Source organism: Heteronotia binoei, chromosome 10 (assembly GCF_032191835.1).
Source record: "Heteronotia binoei isolate CCM8104 ecotype False Entrance Well chromosome 10, APGP_CSIRO_Hbin_v1, whole genome shotgun sequence".
Classification (NCBI taxonomy): domain Eukaryota; kingdom Metazoa; phylum Chordata; class Lepidosauria; order Squamata; family Gekkonidae; genus Heteronotia; species Heteronotia binoei.
Genome location: NC_083232.1, coordinates 100,008,180 through 100,029,307, shown reverse-complemented (window position 1 = coordinate 100,029,307; position 21,128 = coordinate 100,008,180). Strand labels below are relative to the sequence as shown.

The 21,128-nt window shown below is 47.1% G+C and overlaps 1 protein-coding gene across 7 annotated transcripts in view; it reads left to right on the top strand.

Annotated features, from left to right (window-relative positions):
* Nucleotides 1–21,128, top strand: part of FHOD3 (formin homology 2 domain containing 3) — a 407,856-nt gene that overhangs the window by 227,823 nt on the left and 158,905 nt on the right. For all 7 annotated transcript variants that reach the window (XM_060247836.1, XM_060247834.1, XM_060247833.1 and 4 more), the window contains exon 6: nt 15,477–15,571. In XM_060247836.1, the coding sequence (XP_060103819.1) occupies nt 15,477–15,571 (95 nt within the window). The remainder of the gene's footprint in view (nt 1–15,476; nt 15,572–21,128) is intronic.

Genomic DNA, 21,128 nt, shown 5'->3' with positions numbered 1-21,128 from the left:
ATCCATTTTAACCTGTCTGCTCAGCAATTTCATAGAATGCCCACGAGTTCTTGTATTGTGAGAAAGGGAGAAAAGTACTTCTTTCTCTACCTTCTCCATCCCATGCATAATCTTGTAAACCTCTACCATGTCACCCCGCAGTAGACGTTTCTCCAAGCTAAAGAGTCCCAAGCGTTTCAACCTTTCTTCATAGGGAAAGTGCTCCAGCCCTTTAATCATTCTAGTTGCCCTTCTCTGGACTTTCTCCAATGCTATAATATCCTTTTTGAGGTGCGGCGACCAGAACTGCACACAGTACTCCAAATGAGACCAGAACTGCACACAGTACTCCAAATGAGATAGGTTGATACTTGGGGATGCTGTCTCTAGCAGTCTTCAGGGCACAGAAGGAGGCAAAGTCAGCTCCTTGAGAAAGACCGCCCCCCCACCACCTTTTTACATGAGACTGTCTCATTTCCTCAAATGCTGCCCTGGTAACACAGCAACACTGATTCCTGTTCCTGAAGGAAGAAGGTGTTTTTGAATGAGTCAGCATGTGCAATTAAACGTGTCTGTGAATTTATACAAGTTTTTTCTATAGGTTTTAGCAGCATCGTTTGGCTGTGTGCCTTAGAGGCTCTTGGTTTGTCATTCCAGACATACCAGCAAACTGAGGTTAAAGGTGGGTGAGGGTGAAGGCTTTGGGGATTGGCACTCCAGCCAGTAGAATGTGCAGGCACAGAGCCTCCCAAGAACACCCACCAACTCAGGAAATTGCCTTGTACTGACTCAGATCCATCTAGGTCAGAGGTGGGGAACAGTGGCTCTCCAGATGTTTTTTGCCTACAACTCCCAACAGCCCCAGCCAGCATGGCCAATGGCTGGGGCTGATGGGAGTTGAAGGCAAAAACATCTGGAGAGCCACTGTTCCCCACTCCTGATCTAGGTCGTTCACATCACCTACTGCCCTGTCCTTAACTGGAGATGCCAGGAATTGAACCTGGTACCTTCTGCATGCCAAGCAGCAGATGCTCTTCCCAGCCCCTCCCCATCCCACAGCCTCCTTCCATCCCTCAGCCAAGGCATGTGTTCCATGTCTACTCCAATGAGTGCTCATGAATTTGACTACTAAATGGGCTTGTGTGCAGCAAGTCAACTCAGACTGTGCATGAAACTGAACAAACACTGTTCCTTTTTTCTGCTTGTTGGAGCTAATTAAAAAGCTTGACTAGTGCCGTTGCTGAGCATCGCAGAGGAGAAAGAAAGTGGTGTGCATTTATAGGCACGTCCGTTTCAAACATTTTCAATCCAAGTTTAGGTTGGAGAAAGCAATATATTCTGCTCCATAAAGCGCCTCCCCTGCCTTTATTCTGTTAAAGTATATACTTCAAATGGCCTTCCCTAAACAGAAGAAAAGAGTAGGAGGACCTTAAAAACTAACACCATTTGTGGCAGGGGATGCCTTTTTTTTTAGGTCCTGGGGCACCTGCGTTTGCATTGCTTTGGTGACCCTGATGGTTTCACACCCCCAAGATGTAGTGCTGCTTTACATGGGGCTGCCCCTCTTCAGCCAGGCCTGTGGAGGCTGTGCTTTGAGCACATGGCTTTGAAACAGGTTTGCTGCCTTCTGGTCTGTATCCCAGCTGGGGTGGTTTATTCTGTGAGCTCCATTTGAGGACATCAAGCAGAAAAGTGCTTGTAGACCCCCAGACCATGCATCTTCAATACGGTTTTATGTTTAGCGGTTGTATTGTTAACGTTCTGTTAGCTACCTTGGACCCTGCGGTGGACAGTGCCAGCATGTGGCAGCTGAGCCACGGAAACCCTGGAGGTCCCTTCCGACATGATCATTCTAACCCCGGAGGGTTATCAAGGCAAGAGACGTTCAGAGGTGGTTTGCCGTTGCCTGCCTCTGCATAGCAGCCCTGGACTGCCTTGGGGGTCTCCCACCCAAGTACTAACCAGGTGCTCAGCATCTGAGATCTGATTGGCACAGACGAGCCTGAGCCATCCAGCTCATGGTAAGATGTACATCCCAGGGAGCAAGCCACTTTTGTATGCTGTTACTTTCCAAGCCCTGACTCCTTTTCTTTCAAAGACATTTCCATTGTCTGGCTTCTTTGTGCCATTTGGGCTGAGAATGCAAGGCCACCCAATTGTGTTTTTTTTCTCAGTTCCAAGAAGCAAAGTAATTGATGTAGTATGGTTATTATTGTTGCGGAAGTTGTTGCCTTAACTCAGGTGTACACTCTGGACAACTTTTCACTGAGCATGAAGCTGATCTCTGTCACTGCTTTCCTTTTAAAATAGTTCTCTTGGTGGAAAGGGTTGAGAAGGAGGGGGGGGAATGATTTTTCAGGAAAACGATCCCCTGGTACTAGAAATCCCAACTCCAAGCACCCCTGTTCGTAGAAGGGTCTAACCCAGGGGTCCCCAACATGGGGATCATGTATGCCATGGCTCCGGGCACCTTTGAGGCCTGCCAGCCTTTTTGGTGCCCTAGGTGAGGGTTCCTACTGTCGTCCCACCAACCAATTTTTAAAACGGAAAAAATGTAGGAAAAATGAAGTGCAGCAAACGTGAAACATTTAAACGCCTTTGAACAGCTAAGCATGCTCACTCACCCAGAGGTGAAGTCAGCGGCCCGGTTCATCTGTGCTTGCTGCTTGGGGGCACCCAGCCCCGAGTGGAAGTCCAGCTGTGGAAAGCGAAAGCAGCAGCCCGGAAGAAGGCTGGCAGCGGCGGGAAGTTACAAGTTAACAAACCAGACTGTCCAGAGTAGGGTTGCCAAGTCCAATTAAAGAAAAATCTGGGGACTTTGGGGGCGGAGCCAGGAGACTTTGGGGGTGGAGCCAGGAGACTTTGGGGGTGGAGCCAGGAACAAGGATGTGACAAGCATAATTGAACTCCAAGGGAGTTCTGGCCATCACTTTTAAAGGGACAGCACACCTTTTTAAATGCCTTTCTTCCATAGGAAATAATTAAGGATAGGGGCACCTTCTTTTGGGGCTCATAGAATTGGACCCTCTGGTCCAATCCTTTTGAAAGTTGGGGGGTATTTTGGGGAGAGGCACTAATGCTATAATAAAAATTTGGTGCCTCTACCTCAAAAAATAGCCCCCCCATAGCCCCCAATATCCACGGATCAATTCCCTATTATTCCCTATAGAAATCGTTCTCCATAGGGAATAATAGAGTGCCCAGTAGACATTTCCCTCCCCTCCATGCTTTCTAAAGGGGGGAGGGAGGGCCTCCAAACCAGGGAATCCCCTGCCCCCTCCCTCTCTCTCACACACAAATACTTACTAGCTCTTCTTCCTGCAGAACTCTACTTGCTGTGAAAACGAAAGCAAAAGAAAGGGAGGGGCCGTTCTCCATGGAAACTATTACTGACCCTTTCCAATGAAGCCCTTCCTGTTTCCTGCGCAGCATTAAAGGCACACATTTTACAAATGGATCAGGAGCTCTACCACTACATGATGCCTACACGCATGTTCTCTCCCCCCCCCCCGCTTCCGGATTTTTGGAGAGCGGGGGAGAAGGCTGCAAATTCAAGGGGCCCCTGCCAGGGCGGGGGGGGGGGGTTGGGAAGCCTAGTCCAGAGGCTGATGCTGTTCGCTCCTGAGTCCTGGAGAACGTCTGACGTTGGTGGGGGAGGCTGCAGAGAGGCAGCAGCAGGGGAGTCAGAGAAGGAGACTCACTCAGAGTCCTGCTTGGTGCCCCTGTGGCAAGGTGCTTGTCTAGACAGCAGCCTGTCTTGCCTACTTGCTGGCTCCGGCCCTGAGGGCCCACTGTGGCCACTGGAGATGTGATTTGATGGGCCTTGTGGGTTTTTAAAAATGTTGCTTTGGCATCAGCTCCCACCACAGCACAGGGCTCTTGACTGAATGTAAGCAGTGGCAGCCATTTTGTGGCTGGTTCTGCCTCCTGCATCTACCAGTCTCTGTCAGCCATTTTGTGGCTGAACTCACCATGCTGTGTCAGAATACCAAAGTTGCCTGCAGGCTCAAAAAGGGTGCGGACCCTGGTTTAATACAAAGTCTGTACCTCCACACATTGCCTGAGGACTTTTGCTGTGCCAGATTTCTGATTCTAAATTGCTTGGGGGAAAGCCTCTCATCTTGTTAGTCTGTATGTTCTCTGCATATTGACGGGACAGTGTGAATATTAGCAATGCAAATAATAGTGTCCCCTGGAATTCATGTGAGTTCTTCTTCTTCCCAACTCTGCTCATCAGCAGACTCCATCTTACAGGCCTTTTTGGAATGGCAGCACTTTTTGACTGCTTTGCGGTCTCCAATTAAGGGCTTCCCTCCCTGGCTCACCCGTTTTTGTCTTCGCTTTTAATGCTACAAGTAATGTCCAGTATATTTTCTAGGCCCATGTGTGATGTTCCCTGCGTTTTTGAGATGTGCAGCACTTTAAGGGGGGAAGGGGCTTAGGTCCGCTGTCTGCTTTGGAAATATTTGGAATTCCAGGCTAGTGTGCAAGACATAATTGATAGCAGTTGATAAAAGGAAGTTCACACCTGCAACTCCTTTGTTTGCAGTGTTTTTGAAAGGCTCAGAAGGGGGTGGGGGGGGGGCTGTGGAAAATAATTTTCTTCCCCTTTTAAGATCTGGTTGATCTGATGTATCACGTTCCTCTCTTCATACCTTCAAAGTCAGGATTAAGTTTTGTTTATCTTGAGAGAGGGCTTAAAGCTATAATGATCCCTGGGAGGTTAAACCCCTGAGTTGCCCCTCAGCAGATTTGTGACACCAGCCTGAGATTTTGTGAGTCCACCCACTGCTGCTCTTCCTCGCTCCGTGCTGTTTGGCAAGGGAAAGGATTTCCTTTTCCAGTTTGGTGGAAAACTGAGAGCCAGTTTGGTGTAGTGGTTAAGTGTGCGGACTCTTATCTTGGAGTGGAGGGCGGGATATAAATCCAATATCTTCATCTACCTCACAGGATGTCTGTTGTGGGGGGGGGGGGGAGTGAAGGAGATTGTGAGCCACTCTGAGACTCTTCGGAGTGGAGGGCGGGATATAAATCTAATATCTTCATCTACCTCACAGGGTGTCTGTTGTGGAGGAGAAAGATAAAGGAGATTGTGAGCCTCTCTGAGACTCTGCGGAGTGGAGGGCAGGATATAAATCCAATATCTTCGTCTACCTCACAGGGTGTCTGTTGTGGGGGAGGAAGGGAAAGGAGATTGTGAGCCGCTCTGAGACTCTTCGGAGTGGAGGGCGGGATATAAATCCAATATCTTCATCTACCTCACAGGGTGTCTGTTGTGGGGGAGGAAGGTAAAGGAGATTGTGAGCCGCTCTGAGACTCTTCGGAGTGGAGGGCGGGATATAAATCCAATATCTTCATCTACCTCACAGGGTGTCTGTTGTGGGGGGGGCAAGGTAAAGGAGATTGTGAGCCGCTCTGAGACTCTTCGGAGTGGAGGGCGGGATATAAATCCAATATCTTCATCTACCTCACAGGGTGTCTGTTGTGGGGGAGGAAGGTAAAGGAGATTGTGAGCCGCTCTGAGACTCTTCGGAGTGGAGGGCGGGATATAAATCCAATATCTTCATCTACCTCACAGGGTGTCTGTTGTGGGGGGGGCAAGGTAAAGGAGATTGTGAGCCACTCTGAGACGCTTCGGAGTGGAGGGCGGGATATCAATCCAATATCTTCATCTACCTCACAGGGTGTCTGTTGTGGGGGAGGAAGGGAAAGGAGATTGTGAGCCGCTCTGAGACTCTTTGGAGTGGAGGGCGGGATATAAATCCAATATCATCATCTTCTTCTTCTACTGTTCGCTAATGAAACAGAATGATAGAGTTGGAAGGGGCCTCCAGAGTTATCGAGTCCAACACCTTGCACAATGCAGGGGATTTACAGCTGCCTCCCCACACACCCAGTGACCCCTGATCCATGCCCAGATGGCCAAAGAGAAAGAAACCCGTCCAGGATCTCTGGCCAAACTGGCCTGGAGAAAAATTGCTTCCTGACCCCAACAAGTACTTGAGAATGGTTATATCACCTCTCAGCCATCTCTCCAGCCAACCTCTCCAGGCTAAACACACCCAACTTTCTCAGTCTTTCCTCATAGGAGTTGGTCTCCAGACCCCTCACCATTTCCGTTGCCCTCCTCTGGATACATTCCAGCTGGTCTTTATCCTTCTTAAATTGTGGTGCCTGAAACTGAACAAGACTCTAACCAGAGCAGAAGAGTAAAGTGATACCATCACTTCATGTGATCTGGACACTATACTTCTGTCGATACAGCCCAGAATTACATTGGCCTTTTTAGCTATTGCGTCATGCTGTTGACTCACGTTCATCCTATCCTCCCAATGAGGAGCTTGTATACTATATGTGGGGTTGATCCCAATTTATCGTTTCCAAATTGTTTGAGGGAGGCTATTTTATATGTTTAGGAAATCAGGCTGGCTGACTAGCCAGCTATCCAGTGATCCTTTCTGGCTGACAGGGGATTTGAACCCTGGTCCGAGTCCAACATTTGTTGAGTAAACTGCTCTGAGACTAGTTTTTCTTATGCTATTAGTATACTTTCTAGCTGCTGAAATACTGAAGTTTTGCTGCCTACCTGGTGTTAGATTCCACCAGCACAGGCTTGCAGACCTCCAGGTAGGGCCTAGGGATCTCACGGAATAGCAGCCACTCCCCAGGTGACAGAGATCAGTTCCCCTGGAGCATATGGCAGCTTTGGAGGGTGGGCTCTGTTGCATCACATCCCCACTGAGGACCTTTCCCCCAAAAATCCCTCCATCCCCAGTCTCCACCCCCAAATCTCCAGGAATTTCCCAGTCTTGAGTTGGCACCAGCAGCTTAACATGAGGTAGCAGAGGTCCTGTTTAAGCAATAGGAGCTATCAGAGTTCCAAAAGAGGCCTGCATTCATAAGGATTTTTGATACCACAAGGAAAGTTCATGAGTCTGAAGTGCCACAAGTAGAATTTTGTGCATGTCTTGGTTGTTCATTAATTGAATTGCAGAGCCATTAGCAGAATAATAGGGATGCCAGCCTCCCATTAAGTTACTGCCATGGATTTGGCTTAAGATCATGGACTCTGACTTGGGAGAACCAGGTGTGATTCCCCACTCTTCCACATATGGCCAGCTGGGTGACCTTAAGCCAGTCACAAGTTCTCTCAGAGCTGTTCCTCTAGAAAGAGCTCTCTCAGCCCCACCTACCTCACAGCGTTATTGTGGAGAGGGGAAGGGAAAGGAGATTGTAAATTTCCCTGAGACTGGGTGAGGGGTCAGGTATAAATCCAATCTCTCTTCTTATACAAATGTTACTGTATTCTGAACACTCTGCTATTTGTATCCAGAGCACCTAAATTATTCCATCAGAATATATTTGAAAGTGTTCTTTTCTTTCCTTGTGGTCAGTGTTATATTTTCAGCAGTAGCCAACTTCTTCTATTGGGGGTAATTATTATGAACTCACCATTGTCTGCCTGGAGCCTGAATCATAGGGCAGGTTTTGAAAAAGGATATAAATATTTCACATAAATAAAATGCCACAAAGAATTCCAAGATTTGACACCTCGTTAGCAGCTTTTTAAGATTTTGTTCCTGCCTCAGCCTGTTAACATTAAGCTCATTTCTTTGTCAGGGGCCTGCACAGGTTAGGGGAGGTCAAAGGTGATTCCCAGGACACTCCTGTAGATCAGGCGTGGCCAACGGTAGCTCTTCAGATTTTTTTTGCCTACAACTCCCATCAGCCCCAGCCATTGGCCATACTGGCTGGTGTTGATGGGAGTTGTAGGCAAAAAAAAACATCTGAAGAGCTACCGTTGGCCACCCCTGCTGTAGATGGAACAGAAATGATGTCCACTCAAAAGGACTCGGGCTTTGCACCACGGATGTCCGAACAACAGATCTCGCTTCATTTTCTTCCTGTGACCTGTTGCTGCCAGTGGAAACTACAAATAGTTCTTTGCTGGTTTACACACAACACAGTGACTGGAATCCTAATTGGCTTACCAGACTAGTTTCCACTCGTGACAGCTCATCCCTTGGAAAACCAAATTCTGTTAACATTAAGCAAAATCCAAACTGTGGGTGCACTGTACCTCTCAAGAGAAGGAAAAGTTGTGTTTCTCGTTGAGTTTCAGAGACGTGGCTTGAATTTCAAATGAGGGTGTGCTGTTTGTTGTACCCATTCCTTCTTGCCCCAAAATTGTATAGCAGCAAAGAATAATATTTCAGCCTTCTGGTTTACTTTGGCAGTGCTTGGAGTTGACCTCTGGGAAGTCATTTGCCTTCTCTGATGATTTTGCCTTATGACCCCTTGTCTATCCTCTGGAGCCCTGGGGCTTGGTCAGCATCTTTCCCCCCTCGTCTCTTTTCTATGATACTTTCCTCATAGGGAAGGTGCTCCAGCCCCATAAGCATCTTGGTTGCCACCTTTTGTACTTTTTCTAACTCTGTGATGTCCTTTTTGCGACATGGTGCCCAGAACTGTATGCAGCACTCCAATGCTGCACTCACACTGCACTAGATAATGTGTTTTACATCTGGATTTTGCTATCCTTACACAGTAAAAGTCTGGATGTAAAATGCATTAGAATCATAGAGTTGGAAGGGACCCCCAGGGTCATCTAGTCCAACCCCCTGCACAACGCAGAAAACTCACAAACACCTCCCCCTAAACTCACAGGATCTTCATTGCTGTCAGGTGGCCATCTAGCCTCTGCTTAAAAACCTCCAAGGAAGGAGAGCCCACCACCTCCCAAGGAGGAAGCCTGTTCCACTGAGGAACTGCTCTAATGGTCAGGAAATTCTTCTTAATGTTGAGCTGGAAACTCTTTTGATTTAATTTCAACCCATTGGTTCTGGTCCTACTTTCTGGAGCCACATTATTTAGTGTAGTGTGAATGTACCACAAAATGAGGCTACGCCATAGCTCTATGCAGGGACATTATCATACTGGCCAGTTTTTAAAGTCCCTTTCCTAATAATCCCGAACATAGAGTTTGCCTTTTTCATTACTGCAGCACGCTGGGTTGACCCTTCCATTAAGCTATCTACTATGATCCCAAAATCCTCTCTCAGTCCCAGCAAGGATTTAAAATATTTTCTTTCGGGAGTTGTTTAAAATATGGGGATCCATTCCTTCTTTGCAGCCAGTGCATGTGTTTGATTGTGCACATGGCAATAGGTGGCATACATATATGACTTCACTGCTCTCAACTCTTTTAACCACCAAGCCTGGTCTTTTCTGGTGACAGTTTTCCAGGGAATCCAACCAAAGAGCAGCCAGCCCTCCATCATGAGATCTTTCAGCAGGGATGCTAGACATGAACTTGGAGATCCAAGTTCCTGCACTGTGCAGGGGGTTGGACTAGATGATCCTGGAGGTCCCTTCCAACTCTATGCTTCTATGATCATGTGTTTTCCCACTCCTCTCCCTACCTGGTCCAGTGGAGGAAGGGGGTGTTTGGGGTCCACTTTGCAACAGACGGTGTCTTTGAATTTCTCGCAGTTCTGTAATTGCAGTTTTAAAGCATAGCTATAATCCATTGTGCAGGTAAGAAGAACAAGAGGGGAACCTGTAGGGGCTCACATGGAGAGAAATCCCTTCAGGTTGAATTGCCAGTTGGCTGGCAGGGGAGGGGGAACGTGTCCTGTCCCTTCAACAGAAACTTAAAATGTAGAAATGTCCCATGAAAAATTCAAGCTTTCAATGACATGAAAATGTCGCCTGGTCTATAATGACCCATTAAATCCCTATTAAAGGGATAAGACCTTTTTTTTTCTCCAGGCCAGCTGGCAGTCTTTTCTGGAAGACTCTTGCTGCTCCCTGCTGGCCTCCAGGCTCTATTTTGGGTTGTGGCAGCTGAAGCCCAGGTTTGGTTATTAATATCTCCACCTGCACTGTCATGCTCTTACCGGTTTACGGGAGCTTGCAGAGTCCTAGATACACTCACAGGGACTGTACGTTTAAGAGGCTCAGAAAAGCAGATTTCCCCCCACCTCCCTCTGCAACTGTGTTTGAGCAGTTCGGCCATCCCTTTGCATTGCATTCTTGAGCTCAAAGGGAGTTGCCGGAGGAAGAGAACAGTGTGTGTGTGTGGGGGGGGGGTGTTATCTGTCTCCGGAAGTCTCTTCTGCTGGCACTGCATAGAATTCAGCCCTGGGATTTCAAAAGAATCAACTATGTGTGAAGCACAGCCTCCCAATCTAAACACTTAATGGAGGTTCCCATCTCCATCTGGCTCCGCTTTATGACTGCAGAGATCCAGGGGCAGGAAATAGTTCTGTAACCAATAAACCTTGAGGCCTGTAATTCTAGGGATGCTCAGCAACTGATAAAGTCAACATTTGAGAGAGAAAGCTTGTGGATGGGACCAGCAAGGATGTTCTAGGATATTTTTTGTTCCAGTTGTTTGATGGCAGACTGTAAATACACACACACACAGAATAAGGCCCATTGTGAAGATAAATACAACGGGCTCTAAAAGAGGCCCTGGGCGATATCCCAAATGGCCTCCATGGCCGATATCTCAAATGGTGTCCAACGCTCCCCCCCCCCCCCCCAAGAAGGTGGAAACAGAGGCCTCAAAAATTAGCCCTGTCGGGCTGCAGAGAAGGCTGCCTCCACAGGAGCCTCCAGGTGTGCTGATATGAAATTCCCCCACAGGTGGCCCCTCACATTCCCCTGGCCGGTCTTCCTAACAGCCAAATACTATTGGATACATGTGGAGTTGCCTTATACAAATATTACATTGATCAGTCAATTACAGAGATCATTCTCAAACAGAGGATTGGCTTACCCACCTGTGGTGTGACGGGTGAGGACACACATGTGAGAGAGCGTGTGACTTTAACACGTGGCTCGATGTTCCATCATCGTTTGGTTGGTGCTGCTGCCCTACACTGAATCCCATCATATGTCCATCCAGGGCCAGCCTGACGCCCCCCCCCCCAAAGCACCCCTATGGCTCCCCCCCTGCTGCTCCGTGCCTCCCCCCTCCCCGCCGTGCCTCCTCCTCCTCGCTCCCTTCCCTACGTGTCAACTGCAATGCCGGAACCGGTTCTAATGCCGCGTTCCGGCGATCTAAAGCCACCCCCCCCCCTTGCCAGTGATGACTCGCTTGGCAGGTAAAACCGCACCGAGGGGCCTCGCTTGCACTCTGTCGGGACTGGCATCCTGAAAAAGCAGCCTCGCTGTTGCTGACTCCTCCCATCCAGGAAGTGGGGGGGGGAGGCTGCCCTTTCAGGACGCCGTCCGGACAGAGTGCAAGCGAGGCCCCTCGGCGCGGTTTTACCCGCCGAGCAAGTCATCGCCGGGGGGGGGCGCTTTAGTTCGCCGGAACACGGCATTAGAGCTGGTTCTGGCATTGCAATTGACACGTGGTAAAGGGAGGGGGGAGGCGAAGGAAAGGAGGGTCAGTGGCGGGCGGCAGCAGTGGTTGAGGAAGCAGGCAAATTAGGTGCTTGCCTGGGGCACTGGGAGGGAATGGGGAGCCGAATTTTCCACCCCCAAACTCCCCGTACCGTAGGCAACTGCCTAGTTTGCCTAGTGGAAGAGCCGGCCCTGTGTCCATCAAGGTCAGTATTGTCTACTCAGACTGGCAGCAGTTCACCTACTGCCTGCTCCTTCACCTGGAGACACCAGGGATTGGAACCTGGGACCTTCTGCATGCCAAATGCAAATGTTCTACCACTGAGCCATGGCCCCTCCCCTAAGTACTAAGTAGAATTTGCATATCACTCTCACTTTGCAGACCCTTCATTGGTTACCTCCCAGTTACAAGGCCCCGTTCAAGGTTCTGTGACCTACAAAGCCCTTAATGGCACTGGAGCTGCATACCTGCTGTGAAAGCTGCGCTCCTATAAGCTAACCCTCCTGACAGTGCCAGTCTGCTAGCAGGTAAAATTGGCAGCTGCCCACACGCATTGTCTGTGATGGGTCCCACATTAGGAAATGGCTGGCCACAGGCTCTTGGGAAGCCCCCCACACTGCTGTCATTTAACAAAATGTGTAAAACAAGATTGTTCGGGAGGGCATTCTGCTTCTTGCCGGAAGACTAGTTTCAGAGTCCCATTTTTAGCCAGCATCTCTTCCCTTCCGCTTGAGTCTGAAACCTCCACTGCAACGTTCTGTGCACCAAGAACACACTGGCAGCTCTTTTCTACTGATATTAGAAACGTTGAAAAAACAATGGGGGAACATTTTAACCTTCAGTTGCTGACCTAAGAGTAGCAGTTCTCTTACAAATGAATTTCAAAGGGAAATTGGAGAGAGAGACTGCTGAATTGCAATGGATAATGAAGCTCAAGGCAGTGCATCCTCCTGGACTGAATTGAGACCTAGGTTTTTTCTCCCATTACCAATGCCTGCTATCGTTTTGTGGTGTCTAAAATCACTTCACTCTGCAAGGTATAAGGGCAGATGGATTCACATTCATCTGTATCTGAAGAAGCGGACAGTGACTCATGAAAACTCATGCCCTGCCACAAATTTTGTTAGCTGGTAAGGTGCTCCTGCTGTTAGGTTTCTTCCCCCAATCTGGTTTTCCCTCCCCCCTCTTCCTCTGAAGAAGTGTGCTGGCACACAAAAGCTTATGCCGGAAATAAAATGGTATTAGTCTTAAATACTAGATTCCATTTTTTTCTCTTTCTCTGACTTCCCCTCCTCTCTCTGGCTTTCCCTCCCCCTTTTCCTCTGTATCTGAAAAAGCGTGGAGGCACACAAAAGCTTATACCTAAAATAAAATGCCATTGGTCTGCTGCCACAGGTCCCCATTTCCCCCTCTGTCTCTCTGGCTGTTTCCCTCCACAGAAGAGGAGGAAGAGGAGCCCTCAGCCAATTGAGGGAAGGCTTTCTCTGTCTCTTTCCCTCCATTTCCTTCTCTCAGCCAATCAAAGGAAGGCTTTCTTTCTCTCCTTTGCAAAGCGTGGCTCAATCCTTGTCTGTCCTGGGGCTGGAGAACGGGGTTGCTCTCAACTGAGCAACAGGAGGCTCAGCCAAAGGGAGGAAAGGTGATTTGTGACCAGTACCTTGGGGCTTTTATTAATATAATAGGATATAGGTTAATAGAATATACATTATGTACAACTTTTTTTCTTTTGCCAACTTTTTGCCAGTTTAATCAGTAAGAGACCATCTGGTGGCCTAATTTCCTGCCAACATGTGAGGGGGTGCTGCAGCAGATATGACTGGATCCTGTGTGGAGGCATGTCTGATAAGATCCTTCGGTAGTCAGGAATCCCTTTTGAACATTGTTGCGGTTTCTTCACGTGGGGCCAGCTGTAGGGCAGTGGCCTTTTATGATGATTCCAAGCAGATGAAAGAAGACAGCAGCTTTCTATTTACCTGCATGCTCAGTCAATCTGGGCTGCCATCAGTGCATGCCATTTCTAGCTGTCTTTAATTTAGGTTCAGTATTAATTTGAAAAATACGTGTGAGGCAGAAAATTTGTTTCACATTTGCTTCACCTACAAATTAAATCCTTTACACTCTTAGTTTCACTGCAAAAAAGAGCAAACTAAGGGCAAATGGAAGGGAAAGGGGGGTGGGAAATTCACCAAGACTTGCTGTAATTGTAGCTGAATAACAGTTATTCTGATTTAATAATAAAAATCCCCTTCTGGGACCCTTTCGATGTCATTTCAACAATACAATCAAGGCTGCATGTATTGGAAGGACTTCTCTTCAGTCTTCACTGACAGGATCTCAAAGTTTCATTCCTCACTGACATCAAAAGGGGAGCGGCCCAATCACTGATCAGAACATAAGAAGAGCTCTGCTGGATCTGGCCAGCATCTTACACAGCAGCCAACCCATTCCTCTGGAGATCCGACAACAAGGCGCAGAGGCTGAGGCCTTCGCCTGATGTGGCCTCCTGACACCGGGATTCAGAGATTTAACTGCCTTTGAAGGTGGAGGTGGGGCAAGGGAAAAAGAACCAGACACTTCTACGTTTTGCCTTTCTGGCAAGGACTACAGAGCAAAATATAGAAAGGGAGGTGTATTGATTCCCTGGACATTCACCTACCCCCCCCCCCACACACACACACCAACAGCTGCTATAAAGACCAGCTGTTGAAAACTTCCTACTCCACTTGACTGGAGCTTTTATTTTATTTATTTATTTATTTTGCAAAATGCAGTAGGAAGAATTGGGGGGAGGGTTAAAAAATGAAAGCCCCTCAAAAAGCAAGATCAAACTTGATTGCTTTAACTATACTCCCTTTAAAAAAGAGAAAAAAAAAACGCCACTTTTTCCTAAGAACAACCCAAAGGGAAGCCGATTGAGACAGTTGAAATCAGCAGTTAGTAAATTCAATTGAGAATGAGGCTGGTTAGTGACATTGTGGAAAACACTCTAAAGCTTATACCTGGAATAGAACTCTATTGGTCTTAAAGGTGCCATGATGGGTTGTTGTTGTTCAGTCGCACAGTCGAGCCCGACTCTTTGCGACCCCGTGGACAAAGTCACGCCAGGCCCTCCTGTCTTCCACCATCCTCCGAAGTCTGCCATGATGGGACTTCGACTTTATTCCACCTCGCATGGGTGCTCTCTTTGGCTCTTCCCCCCCTCCCTTCCTCCCTAAAGGAGAAGGATGGGGGAGGGGAGTTCAGCCAATAGAGGAAAGGGAGGGTGGGCTTTGTATCTCTCCCGCACGATTGATAGGCAACAGAGGGAAAGCAAGCTGCGATGCACCACTAGTCCTGGAGAAGGAAGCAGGAGAGAGCCAGTTGCTTGTGGGTTCTGTCTGAAAGCCATAGGTTTGACACCCCTCTTCTAGCATGTCACACTGGCATGAAGGTGTCACTTCTGGTCATGCCAGAAGTGACATCATTGCGCCAGGATGCTGCCAAACAGAATTCCCCAACTATCCAATCTCTTAATCGCTTACCAAGCCACTCCTGGCAACCCTAAGACTTCCTGTACCCTGAACCCCACCCCCCGCCCAAGTTCTCATAGGAATTCAGAATGCAATTCCTTTTCCAGCATAAAATGTTTCATTTCCTTCGTTTCACGATGGAGTAAACTTGTATGTGGAGTTCATTGCAAAGGTAGTTCCTTTGGGGGGGGGGGGGTGGAAGGAAGAAGGATCATTTGCAGGGTTGCCAGCCTGGAGGGAGGGGGGGGGAATCAGATAATAGATGCAGTGGATTTTGCCAATGGTAAAAGCTGATGGGGTCCATCCTTGAACCTGTCAGGACACGCCAGGTTCTGACCCAGCTAAAGCTGGGTGGGCTGCAGTTGCACCAGCACAAGTTCACTGCCTTCTACCCAGCTGGTGGTAGCTGAGTAGTTGCTGAACCTACATTTAGATTGAAATGACATCTGACTCTGTGTAGATCCTGAAAAGCCGCTCAAAATCACAATCAGTTGCAGTTTAGAGCAGGAAATGGGCGGATGGTTAATGGTAACGGTAGAATACAACAACATGATGAAAAATGAAAGCATATAGTGTTTGAAATTCTAGTAACTGTTTTCCGCTAATTTTCCTTATCTTCTTTGTTTCCTTAGCTCTGGGACAAATAATGCTGTATGTAGATGGGATGAATGGCGTAATAAATCATAATGAGACAATCCAGTGGTTATACACTCTCATTGGGTCAAAGGTAAGGCGGATCCCATCTGGCAGCCATTTGAAGAATGGTACCCTACATGTCAAACCTGTGAATGCCTGAGCAAATTGAAAAGAGGACATAAAGATAACACTAAAGCCCTTTTCACATTGCTGTTCATTGCTCATCTGGTTTCAAGTAAAGTGATACAGGGACAGTGGTTTCATACTGTAGATTTCTTTCTGTTAATTACTCATCTCTGAAGTGCCCTGGTCCTTTCAAACAGTGCTGCCTCCCCCCCCACCCCGATTTTTTTTAACATTCCAAGGTGAGCGCTATAGCACTGTTTATGTTTAGAATGTTTTAATTATGACGTTAACCCACAAACAGGGAAAGCAGGATACAAATCAAATCAAATAAATTAAATAATAAACCACTGTACCACTTCAGTGCTGTAGCAGCACTACTGAGATGAGTCAATGCATCTCAGTTGTGCCACTATAGCACTGAAGAGCTATAGCAGTTTAGTGCTATAACACTCACCTTAGAACATTTTTTTAAAGTCCAATAAAGATCATGGAGGAAAGAGGGCGGGGAGAGGAGCGGCATTGTAGGAAGCGCTATGGACATTTTAAACACCACACCACAATGGTTTAGAAGAGCAACAAAGGGGTTAAAAACAGGAAAAAAGCAGTCTCAATTACACTTTGCTAAGCCGATGCAAGTGGGTTTGTATGAACAGGTATATAAATTCCACTAGCAGCCAGTTACTAAAAAGGGTCTGTCTGAAGTGACAGAAGAAAATCCATTAGCAACCAGTTACTCAAATGGAATACAAAGGCAGCTTGAAAAGGGTCTCTTTGTTAGATTAGGCAGACCTGCACTGAAGCTGATGTCTCTGTTTTATTTCAAACTGCATATAATAAACTTTTCAAGAAAAAGAAAGAAGGGGGGGCACAATGTCTAACAAGCAAATCAATCAGAAAAAACCACAAAAAATGCAAACTATGTACAGATTCAATAACAAAATATAATTATAATTTAATAAATGCAATATAGAGTGCAATATTATGCAGTGTTGACTCTTCTATAAATAACGCATTCATTTTTCAATACGATTTATGGTGGCCATGTTCACCAGCCATTTCCATCAAGAATCATATGACAGATTATATTCCAGTAGAGTCATGAAATCCAATTGAAATGCACTAGCACTTTCACTGATAACAAATCAACAGTTTGCTTCAGTTGTCCATCACAACCTTGGAACCTCTAACTTCCAACTCGAAAGCAGCAACTATTAAATTTTAGGGACATAATGTCCTCAATCCATCTTTTGCATCTCAGTCCTGGACTTCCTTGGTGGTCTCCCATCCAAATACTGACCCCACTTAGGTTCTAAGATCTGATGAGATTGGGCTATCCAAGTCAGGGCTGGACTTGGAAGACCTAGGTTCAAATCCCCCATTCATTCGTGAAACTCACTTGGGTTCTCTCAGCCCAACTTTCCTCCAGGTTGTTATGAGCATAAATTGCGGAAGGGAAAACCAGGTAGACCACCCTGAGCTTTGAAGGGGGAGAAGGATAAAAATGTATAGACATATGTAACAACACTTCCACTTTTAGGAATGCATCCGACTTTCTTAGCCAGTGAAAAGTATTGATGGGGTGAAAGGGAAAAACCATGTCCCCAGAAAGCACACAAAGTGCCCCTTTTGATGATCACCCTTCCCTGCTGTAAAATACAATATAGTTGCTCTAACAGAGAATATATCTGGGACTCCTTGTGTACCACCATTAGTGTTAGTACCTGCTCCTTATGCTGTGACTCTCCTTTCCTTTGACTATGACTTTCCTGAGCCAGTTTGGTATAGTGTTTAAGTGAACGGGCTCTAATCTGGGAGAATTGGGCTTGATTCCCCACTTCTTCACATGCATCTGCTGAATGACCCTGGGTTGGCCACAGTTCTTGAAAGAGCTTCTCTCTCAAGAGCAGTTCTTGAAAGAGTTCTCTCAGCCCCATATACTTCCCAGGGTGTTTGTCGTGGGGAGAGGAAGGAAAAGGAGGTTGTAAGCTGCTCTGAGACTCCGAGTAAAGGGCAGAGTATAAATCAATCTTCTCCTCCTCCTCCCCCTTGTTTCTTGCCTCCATCTCATGCGAAACAACTTCCCAATTAACACTGCAGTGAGGGAATGTAAGAGAAACTGTTCACAGTTCTTTCTGGATCTTCGTCTCTCTGTTTTGTTTTTGCTTATTTTGCATACCAGTAAATGACAGAAGGTGCATTGTAAATGGGAGGGGGGGGGCGGTGGAACCCAACTTTGGTGGGTTAAAATCTAATTCGAAACTAATTTGAAACTTAATTTTCATGGTGGTAGATCGCTAGCACTTTTGTCCGGAAAAAATAAATCATGACCTGTTCGAAGTTGGACATACCTGTACTATAGCAATTTGTTGTGTCCATTCACTGTTCAAATACCATACCATACCTATACCATACATAGAATTTAACACAACTAGACTTAATTGACTGTGGTTTTGGATAATCAGGTTAACATATTACAAATCAGAAAGTATCTCAGACAAATTATGGGAAATAGTTATTTATAGTGGTTCAGAATAGATATTTCAAGAAAACGTATGCCGTTGTGATTTTGTATGCCGCTGTGATCGGCTCTTCAGCAGGGTCTCCAGCCCTAGGGCCGGGAGTTTCTCCATTTGCCTTTAAGGAACCTGAAGTGGCAGCAGCAGCTGCACCATAGCACCTCGGCCCTCCGTGCAACATTCGTTGCTTCAGGAGGTGCTGGCTCAGAGAAAACAAGACTACTCTGCCTGCAGCTACATCCTTCTCTGTCTCTCCTGAACCCCGGTAAAGCCAAAGGCAGTTTAATTCTTCAAGAGCTCACCTCAGGGAGGGCGGAGGACTTTCACTTTCATTTTTCAGGAGAGGCCTCCCCTTAGGTGGGAAATGTCAACACGGGTGGGCTTCTCTGCATCACAGCCTCCAGAAAGCATGGTCTCTTAGCCAACCTTCCTAATCCCCCAGCCTCCACCTCTAACCCAGGATCCCAACTGGAAAAAGTGAGGGAAGAGGTTCACACTCTAGACCTCTCTGAGGAAAATGCCCAGGCTAACTTTTAAGCTTGGACCTTACTAGGGAAAATGCCAGTAGTCCTCATTTTCTCCATGTGATCTGGACAGTGTCCTGTTTACAGGGAGACAGTTTCATGGTAAACTGGGAGAAGAGCAATTTGCACCCAACACAGACAATTCTGCATCTGGAATCTCTAATAGACACTACCCAGGACAAGGTCTACCTGTCATCAGACAGACAAGAGAAGCTACAAACAACTGTTCACAAGGTCCTTCACAGCTCCATGGTGGAAGTGATGTCTCTGGCAGCGCTTCTGGGGATGATGGTTTCTTGCCAGGACATTCCTCAGTGGTCTAGGTTCCACACTCATCCACCTCAGAGGTTCCTACTCTCTTACTAGGACTCAATAGCCAACGAGAGGTTCAAGCTTCTTCAGCTGCCAGCTAGAGCTCAGGTGGTGGATTGTTCTCTCCATGTTCCAGGATGGGTGGCCTTACAGGAGCCAAGGTGGACCATGATGGCAATGGCAACATATGCAAGTTTCACCGGTTGAAGGGCCCATGTGCAAGGAAGAATGGCACAGGGCTGCTGGTCCAGTGAGAGCTTTAAACAGCATCAGTCTACTGGAGCTGAAAGTTATAAGGTTAGGTCTACTGGCTTTCCAGGGTCTTCTTTTGGGACATCACATCCTGATGCACATGGACAACATGACAGCCAAAGCTTATGTGAACAAACAAGGAGGTAGCAGACACAGGTCCCTCCACAAGACATTAAGATGCACTGGGCAGAGAATCATCTGAAATCCTTAAAGGCAGTGCATGTGGCAGGATAGGACAACTCTCTAGTGGACTGACTGAGCTGAAGAGCTCTGAGCTGGTTGGAGTGGATGCTGAAAAAGAAATCTTCCATCAGATTTGGCAAGGTAGAAGTGGATCTCTTTGCCACAGATCAAAATGGTCAAGTTCCAAAATTCGTATCAAGAATCAGCGTACTTCAGGCCACTGGAGTGGACACGCTAAGCTGCAAATGGCCAAGTCAGCTATTGTATGCCTTGCTAGCAATGCAGCTGGTACAAAGGGTGATACATAATAGATCAAGGGGCAGAAGTGGTTCTGGTGGCACCCTTTTGGCCAAGGAAGTTATGGTTTCAGGACTTGATGAGGCTCTCCTCCAGGAACCCCTGGCATCTTCCACTGAGGGAGGATCTTCTACACCTAACAGCCTGGAGGTTGAGCACTATCAACTTGCAGGAATAGGATATCCTGAATGGATGATTAATACTATGCTAGCCTCTAGGAAAGGTTCTACAATCAGCGACTACAATAACGCCTGGCAGGTTTTTCAAGAAGATAGACCCACTACCAGTGACAGTTATAAAGGTACTATCTTTTCCACAAGAAGGGTTGGATAAAGGGCTTAGCACCAGTACCCTCAAAAAACAGGTGGCAGCCATTTCAGCTCTCAGGAGCACCAAGAAAAGGAAATCCCTGTCCTTACGCTCTCACATGAGAAGATTCCTAAGGGGCACTGCCTTAATGATCTCGCCTATACTGAAAATTGAGTAGCACCACGGAATGTATTTTAATTGTTATTTTATTGTCTTAAATTGTAACCTTAAATTGTTTTTTAAATTGGCTGTTTGTCCGCTTGTGGAGAGGCCAGGATAGCAAACTAACTAGCTAAATAAATAACACGTCCTAGAGTCACCATTTCCTGACCTGGAGCATAAATGTAGTCCTCAAGGCTCCCCCACTTGAGCCCATGGCTTCAGGAAACTCACTTTTAAGACTACCTTCCTTGTGGGTGTTACCTCAGATAGAAGAGCGCCAGACCTTTGGGCCATATCAGTAGGTAAAGAACTCTGTGACTTCCATAATGATAGAGTAGTGCTGAGGCCAGACCCAGCATTTATCCCTAAGGTGAACTCCGCATTTCATAGGGTGGCGGACATGGTTTTGCCCTCCTTTTGTGCCAATCCTAGCCACACTAAGGAGAAGGAGTGGCAGTTTTGCATGGCCAATTCTATGTTTGCCTCTTTCAGGAAGGCTTCTGCAGGACAAAGAGTATCTATGTTTGTCCTGGAGGGTGCACAAAGCTTCAGGCCCAGATCCACCACAAGTAGGGTTGCCAATCCCCAGGGGGGGGCAGGGGATCCCCCGGTTTGGAGGCCCACCCCCCACTTCAGGGTCGTCAGAGAGCGGGGGAGGAGAGGGGAATGTCTGCTAGGAACTCTGTTAGGGTTAGGGTTATGGAGATTTATTCCCATAGAAAATCATGGAGAATTGATCCGTGGGTATCTGGGGCTCTGGGGGGGGGCAGTTTTTTGAGGTAGAGGCACCAATTTTTTAGTATAGTATCTAGTGCCTCTCCCCAAAGTACCCCCCAAGTTTCAAACCGATTGGACCAGGGGGTCCAATTCTATGAGCCCCAAAAGAAGGTGCCCCTATCCTTCATTATTTCCTATGGAAGGAAGGCATTGAAAAGGTGTGCCGTCCCTTTAAATGTGATGGCCAGAA